The sequence below is a fragment of the Plectropomus leopardus genome, chromosome 22 (genome assembly GCF_008729295.1).
Source record: "Plectropomus leopardus isolate mb chromosome 22, YSFRI_Pleo_2.0, whole genome shotgun sequence".
Taxonomy (NCBI): domain Eukaryota; kingdom Metazoa; phylum Chordata; class Actinopteri; order Perciformes; family Serranidae; genus Plectropomus; species Plectropomus leopardus.
In genome coordinates, this window is record NC_056484.1 from 16,219,027 (window position 1) to 16,228,472 (window position 9,446).

Sequence of the window (9,446 nt, forward strand, 5' to 3'; positions counted from 1 at the left end):
TGACTCACCACAGGGGGCAGCACCTCCCCATAAAACAACACCTGACTCACTCCTGCTTCTTGGAAACCCCTCAAACACACACATGAACACCACACACACATGCACAGGCACACTATGTCATCAGCCTGTTACTCATCCAGCAGCCAATAACAGAATGACTTATGTTATTGTACTGCAGGTAGGCGAACATGAGCTTAAAATGGAAATGGTTATATTTTAGAGGCTGCAAGTGTGTTTGATGATGCAAAACGATCACTCTCTTTTCCTCCGTCATGCCAGCATCACTCTCCTCTCCTCCCCCCTCGGCTCTCGAGACACATCTGTCTCTTATTAGCCCTGTGGTTGCTGCAGGTTGTCATCCAGCTAATGGCTCCTGTGATGTTTCTCCACGGTCGTGTCACGTGGAGCAATGCTGTTATTATTACCATAGACGGTAGAAATGAACCAAGTGCTATATTGGACATGTATATCAGCCTCCCGAGGGAGCGTTGTCATGTAGATGAAGAATATCATCTGGGGGTTTCATCAACGTGTGAAAGAGTTAAGACCTAAATTACAAACTACTGTGTGCAACTGCTCTAAAATCTAAAAGTTATTTTCCCAAATGTTGTGGATTGCAGATCATGTAACTACAAGACAACATGTTTGAAATGATCAAAGACACCAGACTTATTTCTGTACATAAAAATGGGAGTTTAATTGAAACTTTTGTATCAAAAAATAGCAATATCCATCCTTCACAGCCACAAGTCACACAGCTAAACTCAAAGGTCTCCAATATGAGGCTATGTGACAACTATGAAAGCTGTTCCACCCGTTGTTTAGCTTTCCATAGAACTTTTAAATGAATCTGGACAGTACAGATGGATTTCTCTGATAATTAGCCATTCAACATTACCAACAGACTTCTTTTTTAAGTAGTTAAATAACATTCAAATGCTCTTTTCAATTTTTAAGTAAACTTGTTTTATTCCACTTTACATCGACAACTGCTTCAGTGCATCCTCCACATCTCAAAAAAACCCCAATGTCGAAATGTAAAAATAAGTTATAGGAATGAAAACCAAAGGCCATGTAGGATATGCAAAAAATTTAGAGGGGATTTTAAGCATAGACAATAAATAAATAAATAGCCACAGAGTGTGGAATGTCTACATGTTTACAAATAAATTAAATGCAAATGGGGAGGAAAAATAATGTACACACAAAAAGAGAGAAAAAAAAAAACACGCTGTACAATATTTGTTGAAAAAAAAAAGTATACATAATTGAGTCCATGAATATTGCATTGATTGTGCATTTCACACCCCAAACCCTGAGGGAGGCCAGGGGCGGGGGCCATGTAGTGTCAAAGCAGTGAGATGGCGGGAGGCAAAAAGAAAAAGTCAAGAGGGCCACATGCCCTGCACCAGGCATGGGGGTGAAGAGAGGGGGAGAAAAAGGTGGGGGGCAGGGAGGTGTGTGTGTGTTGACATTTTTTTTGTAGACATTCAGAAAAGACAGGATCCAGTTTCCAAACACCTGTTCAGGCTATAGAGTGAGTGAGCAGCGTTTAAAGAGAGCGACACAGAGCTGAGTCGAGTGTTTTTCAAGTATTCCATTGTCAGGAAGAGCCCCCACCTCCTTCTCTCCGATCTAATGCTATCTTAGCCTCTTGGCTGGGGGCTGGTTGGCTTACAGTGATGGAGAGGAGGGGGGAGAAAAAAAACAAAAAACACAGCCTTAACACCCCCCGCCTTCCATTACAGCACAGGCAACTTAGCCACCAGCCCATGGGCAAATCCAAAAAAACAGAGTTGTTGATGAAAGCCCCCCAGAAAAGCAGCTTTCCAAAAAAAGGCACTACAAAATCAAAATTAAAACATTTAAATAAAAAGGTTTCTCCAAGCTCTATGAGAGCAGCCATGTCTGAATAGGAGGGCCTTGCCAGCTGCATATACCAGCCTAGTAACAAAACGAGTAGAATAAAGTTAAAAAGGGAGGGGGGGGGGGTAAATAAATAGTGCTGGTAAGACCGCCCAAACAGAAAAATGTTCCCCATTAGGAAACAAGATAATCAACTGAAAGAAAAAAGGAGGGGATGGGGGAAAATAAGATAAGGGAGAACAAATAGTAATAAATTAGAAATTCCCTACAAAAGAGGAAAATTAAAGTACATTTTTCTAGCCGGACCCAGCCACTGATGGGCCAGTTGGGCTTCAGGCTGCCGGCCTTTGAGTCCATATCATCTGAACCCCTTCTTTCCCCAGAAAGTCTTTCAGTCCATCAGAGCCGCCCTCAGAGGCTCTCCTTACTCGAGCTTGTGCTTGACGAAGAGTCTGTGTCGATGGTCCTGAGGCGGATGTCACCGGCGACCGGCTCCTCTTCTGACTTGGGTGACTCTGTTGTTGTCGCCCTCATCCAGGGGTGGTCGCAGATCTGCTCCAGGGTGGGGCGGTCTGAAGGCCGTAGGGCCAGGCACCATTTGATCAACTGCTGGCACTCTGAAAAGGAGGCAGAAATAATGTTGAGGATAAAAGGCTCTGAACTCAAAGAGAGAAAGCGATGTTTTTCTGTTGCTGCACTGTATATGACTCAGTTTGTATGGATCTACGATACACTAGTGTGTAGGCGGCACAGACAGCCAATAGAACGAGAGCACACATCGTTTTATTGAGTTACCTCCCTAGAGTAACCAGGGCTGTTACACAAAGAGCAGCGAGGGAAATCATAACATTCAAAATCTTGATTCTAGCTATCAATCATTAACCTGTCTACCAGCCATTTCAGCCTGCATTCCCTCATGATTGTGACATATCACTGGGATGTAAATTGATTCATAATATAGTCAAACTAGGGAGGTGGATTTTGGGGCTGTACCAGTTACCGTGGCTAGGGGGCAACAGAGTCGACTCATGTGTTATGTGTGTTGCTGTGGGTGACTTACCGGCTGAAACCCTCCTCCTGAAGTACAGTCTCCCTCTGAGGATCTCCTCATCCTGCTCAAAGGGGATGTCTCCACACACCATGTCATACAGCAGCACGCCTAGCGACCAAATAGTCGCAGACCGTCCATGGTATCTATGAAAACGGATCCACTCTGGTGGGCTGTACACTCTTGTACCTAAAGAAAAAACAGAAAGAGAAAAGTAGGGTGAGTGATGTTGTGAAACATAGTGTGAAGCAGTACAAGGGAGCTTTTTCATCAGTTTGAATGTAATATTATAAGAAAATAAAGTGCTCAAAAGATGGCATCAGTAAGGAGGGGGAATAAAAAACCCTGAAATAATTAATGTGTCTGTGCTGAAAATGGCTGAGTCATAGTAGAAATGCTTTCCATCTTCCTTCAGCCACAAAACACAAACTGGATGACCTGCCTGCGTCTCCTCCCTCTTCCCCTCCCTCCTTTCTTCTCCTCCCCCTCCCTTCTGGAAGGAGGAACTTGGATACCAAACAAAAAAAGGCAATGTGAGCCCATCACGTGAACTGCCGACTCGGGTTTCACAACAAACAGATGTTACGTGGCACTGACCTATTCCCCACAAACTATGACTGTGACTCGGGCTATACTAACGAAATAAGATCCGGAAACATTAAAGTACACTCACAAGACGAGGATGAATCAGAGATTTAAATAAAAAAAAAAGCGGTCTAATGGGGATTACTAAAGTGTGAGTCATGTCTGAGCATCCATAACATGCGCGTCACACACTGAAAACACTTTTTATTTAGCAGCATCGATTTAAATCCGTATTAATGATGAGACCCTAGGCAAGGAAAACCCTCGACCAAAAACAGACCACTGCGTCACAGCCTCGTGAACGCCTCCATATCTGAATATAGCACAGCGGAGCATCAAGGGCAAATACAACCCAGCCCACACGGATGTGCATTCATAACAACAAATTACAGCATTGTAACATCTTATAATAGCAATTAATGGAATAGGAGGCGGGTGGTGGCGGCGGCAACTTACCATCGAAATCGGTGTAGACTGTGTCCTTGAGAATCGCCCCTGAGCCAAAGTCAATAAGCTTGAGCTCCCCGGTGCGTAGATCCACAAGCAGGTTTTCATCTTTGATGTCTCTGTGTACTACACCGCAGCTGTAGCAGTGTCTGACCGCCTCCAAAACCTGGCGGAAAAAGCCCCGAGCAGTGTCCTCATCCAGGGCGCCCTTCTCGGTGATGAAGTCGAAAAGGTCCTTGACGAGCTCCGGCCTCTCCATAACGATCAGCCAGCCGTCCGCCCGCTCGTAATAGTCCAGCAATTTGATAACACCGCGAAACGATGAGCTGACCTTTTTAAGCAGCAGGATCTCTAAAGGCACCATAGCTCCATTCTGTAATAAATAAAGTAAAATTTAGTAAGAATGCACATTCATTTTACACCACAACAACCCCCACCCAGCAGCAGCGGCAGCAGCAGCAGGCGGGGGGAAGAAAACCAAAACAAACCACACACGCACACACAGATCGGATACTTACAATTGTGCCCCACTCGGTAACCCTCTCCTTTGCAACATGTTTCACAGCAACCTGAAATAACACAATAAATAAGAAAAATCGTTATTAAATGCCTTGAATTTTGTGCTCAAGACGCATTGTATGTCCCGGTGGCGACGTAAAGGCGCCCCGGCTTTCATGGCGGCACATGCAAGATCAAAACACAGACCCCCGATCCCCGTCCATATCCTTACCGGTGCGCCATCAGAGATCCGGTTGCCGGCGTACACTGTGCCGAAACCTCCGCTGCCGAGCACGGATCCCACTTGGTAAACCTTTTCGAAGGGCTCCTTTTCCACTTTGACTGCAAATAAAAAGTGAGTAATGTTAAAACAAGTGCAACATTTCCACCACAAACTACAGAATAGTGCGAGATCAGTGCGTTTGCTATCTTAAGCTACGGTACTTTGAATTGAGTAAACGTATCAAAGTCTTAGTTATTAACGTTACATTAAAATTACTAACACATAACGTTACAGATGTAGTGGAAAGGTAGCGGTTAGTAACGGTAACTTACCCGGCTGGAGCTGTATTTTCACTGGTAGATGGTCCATGCTTGAAGGGTTGCAAATGTGCGAAAATGAACCAAACTTTGACAACAACATATTCAAGCTGAAAAACCGACGTTGAAGATTCCTATTCACTCGTTGAGAATCAGAAGAACCGGTGTATTTGGAGGAAAAGTGACTTCGGGCGCCGTCTAAATGCTGGTGCGGACCGTCTTGGCTTCAAGCGAATGATATATCCAGTCCAGCAGTGCGCCAACTCCGCCGCACCGCGCCCGTCAAAGTCGTCTCACGACCGTTGAAGTCGCCCTCCGTGTCCCGAAAACCGGCATGAAAACTGACTTCTGTGTCTCGACTCAAGCACAACAGACGAAAACAGTCCTCTTAGGTGATATAAAAACCGAGCACTCCGATGTGTATAGTCGCCGTATCGACTGAGGAGTGCGTTTAAAGGGCCTCCGCAGTGTGTTGTTATCCTGAAGAGTGGCCGCTGTCTGAGCTTTGGCGCGGTCTCCCTGAGCCAATATTTTGACGCGCAGTGTGATGCTGGTATCCCTCCGCAACCAATACAAGACGACACGTTCGCTTAAATCCGGCGTAAATTCGCCACTTTCCACCAGATACAAATTCACACGCATTCACTGAGAAGATATTGTTATTTTAACACACTTTTATTCGAAAATATCCTATAAAAACCCTTTTCACAGCGCACTACTTTCTCATAGTACGAGACGCCCAAGAATCCCTTGTCTGGAGGCTTTGCGCTGTGTTCACTATCGACTCGGAGGCGACGACCAATTAGATGTCGTATATAAATACTGTGTTTTGTATCTGGACCAATCCAGAAAAAGTTATTATAATAAAGCAGGCATTTGAGCGCACGTGGCGGCAATCCGGAGACGTCCTCTCCCCTCCCTTTTCCTCCGCAGCTCTGCAGTGAGAGACAGACAGGGTTTATGTGTTTGGAGGGGAAAGTTTAGTTTGTAGTGTGATTCACCACAAACTACTGATTATGTCTTTCAAGCTGTTCTCAGTTCTGCACCTAAAGCCACTTGTGTTATTTGTTTACCTTTTTGCCATCCTTATTCCCTACACTTAAAACTGAGCTGTTATTACTCTGGACAGTTGAGATCAATGATTATCAATTTGTATCTATTGTAGTCGATTTGTATTTCTTTGAGGTATACATCTTTTTTGGTCGTACTTTGTCTCTTTGTAGTTGTTTTGTGTATCTATGTACATCCTTTCCATGTCTTTGTTGTACTTGCATGTTTCTTTAAAAGTAAATTTGTGTCTTTTTTAGGTATATTGTGCCTTTTTTAAAAATCATTTTGTATCTTCTTCTAAATGTTTTGTGTCTTTTTCTAGTCACTTTGTCTGTCTTTGTAAGTTCCTTTGCATATTTTTGCTGTCATTTTGTGTTTATTTGTGTCTTTTGAGGTGTCTTTGCCATTTTGTGACTTTTTGTGTTCACGTGTCTCTGAGTTTAGAAGCCCTCCCCCTTTTTTTTTACTTTTTAAAAACATTTTTCTTACTTTTTTTCTAAAATCACTGATTCGAAATATATAAATATTGCCTAGTTCAAAACATAAAATACAACCAAATAAGAACAATCTAAACAGCGGCTGTGAGTGGAGATTACACACTGCATGTTGTTCCTTGTGCATTAGTGTCAAAAGATAATGATGACTGTACTCTGATGACACTGAAATAGGCTACATTACACAAGGGCAGTATTTGAATGATGATACATGAGAACACTATGTCATGCACGGACTTGAGTATGAAAACAAAATAGCACATGATAACACAATCAGATGGTCACAGGTTGTGAAGCCAGCTGTCCCATTTCAGGGAGTAAACTTTCCAGTTTTACTGTTACACATCTGACATGACCTTGGCTCTCAGTGAACTCTCCACGTTTTATCTCCTGCTCTGATAGCCTGTGTGTATGCATGTGTGGGTACATGTGTGTGTGTGACCACAAACCAAACAGAAGCATCAGAGAGTTCCAGGGAACCTTATCTTGCTATAGGCCTGCCGACTGCAAAGTTATGTAAATGTGCACACACACAAGCTGCAGATGAGAGCAGAGTAACAGCCCGTGGGCTAACCTGCAGTGATGCTCTGTATTCACCGTATGATAATTTACACCGATCCATGGTTCCAGTGCATTGTGACTCAGACAAGTTGAGAAATTGTATCAACACAATTGTTCATGGCTTTATGTTTTGTTTTGGGGGTTTTTTTTCAGCATAACAACACTGTTTGGAAAAACATATTGCATACAAGGCTTAGTGTTCAAATAAAGAAAATAGGCTACATAAATGTACTCAGACATACAGTATTTGCATTTTAAGGGATATACCACTATGTACATGCAGATTGCATGAGGGCACATTGAAGAACCTCAAGGGCTGGTTTGCTTTTATCTTATAAAACATTTGCATAAATAACAAAGAGTTCAATGGTTTATTGGATTATGCTTCAAAGAAAAGCAACAGCCTATTCCCTGCAGAAAAAACACCCACCTCTCCTGCATGATCATCCTGTGGTTATGGGTGTATTTTTACAGGCCCTTTGACTCTGACCCATGAAGTTGTTGTTAGCAGTCATATTATTTATTTTATCTTTTTTAAATGTTCTTTCGCAAATGGATGCCCCCCCCCCCAAAAAAAACCCCCAATTCACCTGTAAAATGTCACTCAAATTAAAGGACTGTCTAGGATGAGTCTTGAAATGCCCAAAAAGACACACAAAATAACAACAAAAAGGTGCAAAACTACCAAAAAGAGCCACAAAACAACTTTTTTCTTTTTTAAAAAAAAGACACAAATTCACGTCAAAGAGACACAAAACCACCTGAAGGACACAAAATTACCCCAAAGACACACTCAACGACCAAAAAAGACACAAGATTACCTCTATGATACATAAACACAAAAGATGCAAAATGACAACAAAAACAACAACAACAAAAAGGCAAAACCACCACAATGTCTGTGTGTCTTGGTCCTATGTAGGAGAGGTGATGGGGGCCTTTTGCACATTTGTGCCCAGGGACCTATTGTCTCATAATCCGCCCATGTTTTTACAAACTTTTCCAAAAACCAAATCTCTTGTAGCGTTGCATGTGAAGCTTGTCATTTTTTCTGTGTGCCGTTACCAGCTTGAATCCATTTTATTTCTATGACTCTTTCCCAAAAAACAGACTCTCCTCATTTGCACTTCTGTATAGAGTGTCACTTTACATGAAGTCACACTCACAGCTGAGGAGGCCACTCTGTATCACAGAGAATGGTATGTTAAAAGTGTTCTACTTTCTATTCCTTGCCAGTAAACAGATGAAACAGGTGTTCCAAAATAATAGGCAGGATAGCCCTCAGTATGGCATGTCCTTAATGCAAGTGTGCAAATCTAGGTGGATTGGATGTTGGAGGAAGCTGCAGGGGCTGGAATGATACTGAGTGTCAGCCATCGTGATAGATTGGTGTCATGACCAGGGTGTTTACTACTTTTCACCCCGTGCATGCTGGGCCAGGTTTCAACAATCACATGATGTTGGATATAAAAAAGATACTATGGATAGATAAAAATAACAATCATCATCACTCCTCTTTCACAAACACATAAGTTGCATAAGGTTTCCCATACATGGCACCTGAGGCAACCTCTCTAACAATGCACCTTACCTACACATACAAAATAATGCAATTAAAGGTGCAGTGGCATCTTGTAGTGAGGATTGCAGACTGCAACCAGCTGAGACATCTCCCATGTGCCAAGCTTGATCTCTCGGTTAGAATACCATCAGTGTTCATTGTTCAGGAGGTTTTAACCAGGAGTCAAATTATCTGAAGAGGTCTCTTTGTCTCCAAAACAAACAGATTGGCGATTTAAACTAGTAAAAATACGGAATAAAGCAGTTTCAGGGTAAAAATGTGTTTTTTTTTCTGATGCTGTGCAGCTCATCACAGAGAGCCTGCTAACGACAGAGGCTGTAGCAAAAATGTGGAAATGGCACTGTTAAGAGCCAGTGACTGTTTTTTCTGTTCTGGGTTACTTAAGTACAACATATCCTTGTGAAATGGTTCATATGATATCCTAAAAATAGCACCCCACGAATGACGTTACATTCTTCTGAAGTTACAAACTTAATGTTACTATATGTAGGCTACCTAACATAAAGTTAAAAACTTAATGTTAGCATATGTACCTAACTTAAAGTTACATACTTAATGTTAACATATGTGCTTAACTTAAAGTTATGTACTTAATGTTTGGATACATACTTAACTTAAAGTTATGTACTTAATATTACGATACGTACCTAACGTAAAGTTACAAACTTTATGTCAAAATATGTACCTAACTTAAATTTACATACTTAATATTACAAAATGTAACTAACTTAAAGTTACGTACTTAATGTTAGGTACGTACCTAACATAAAGTTAT

At 42.1% G+C, this 9,446-nt stretch overlaps 1 protein-coding gene across 1 annotated transcript; it reads right to left on the bottom strand.

The window, feature by feature from the left end:
- Positions 1-672: 672 nt before the first annotated feature.
- On the bottom strand, positions 673-5,861 carry LOC121961420 (serine/threonine-protein kinase pim-3). The gene is made up of 6 exons (XM_042511408.1): positions 5,000-5,861; positions 4,677-4,786; positions 4,465-4,515; positions 3,956-4,319; positions 2,927-3,103; positions 673-2,483 (listed from the first exon to the last, which is right to left on the bottom strand). The coding sequence occupies exons 1-6, from the start codon at positions 5,085-5,087 to the stop codon at positions 2,278-2,280; spliced, it is 996 nt and encodes a 331-aa protein (XP_042367342.1). The 5' UTR covers positions 5,088-5,861; the 3' UTR covers positions 673-2,277.
- Positions 5,862-9,446: the final 3,585 nt, after the last annotated feature.

Excerpts from the sequence above, each read along its gene's own strand:
- LOC121961420 (XM_042511408.1), bottom strand. The coding sequence starts at position 5,087 with ATGTTGTTGTCAAAGTTTGGTTCATTTTCGCACATTTGCAACCCTTCA. Across the intron at positions 4,787-4,999 it reads GAAAATACAGCTCCAGCCGG|TCAAAGTGGAAAAGGAGCCC; the intron begins GTAAGTTACCGT and ends TTTTATTTGCAG. Across the intron at positions 2,484-2,926 it reads CAGGAGGAGGGTTTCAGCCG|AGTGCCAGCAGTTGATCAAA; the intron begins GTAAGTCACCCA and ends CCTCCTTTTCAG.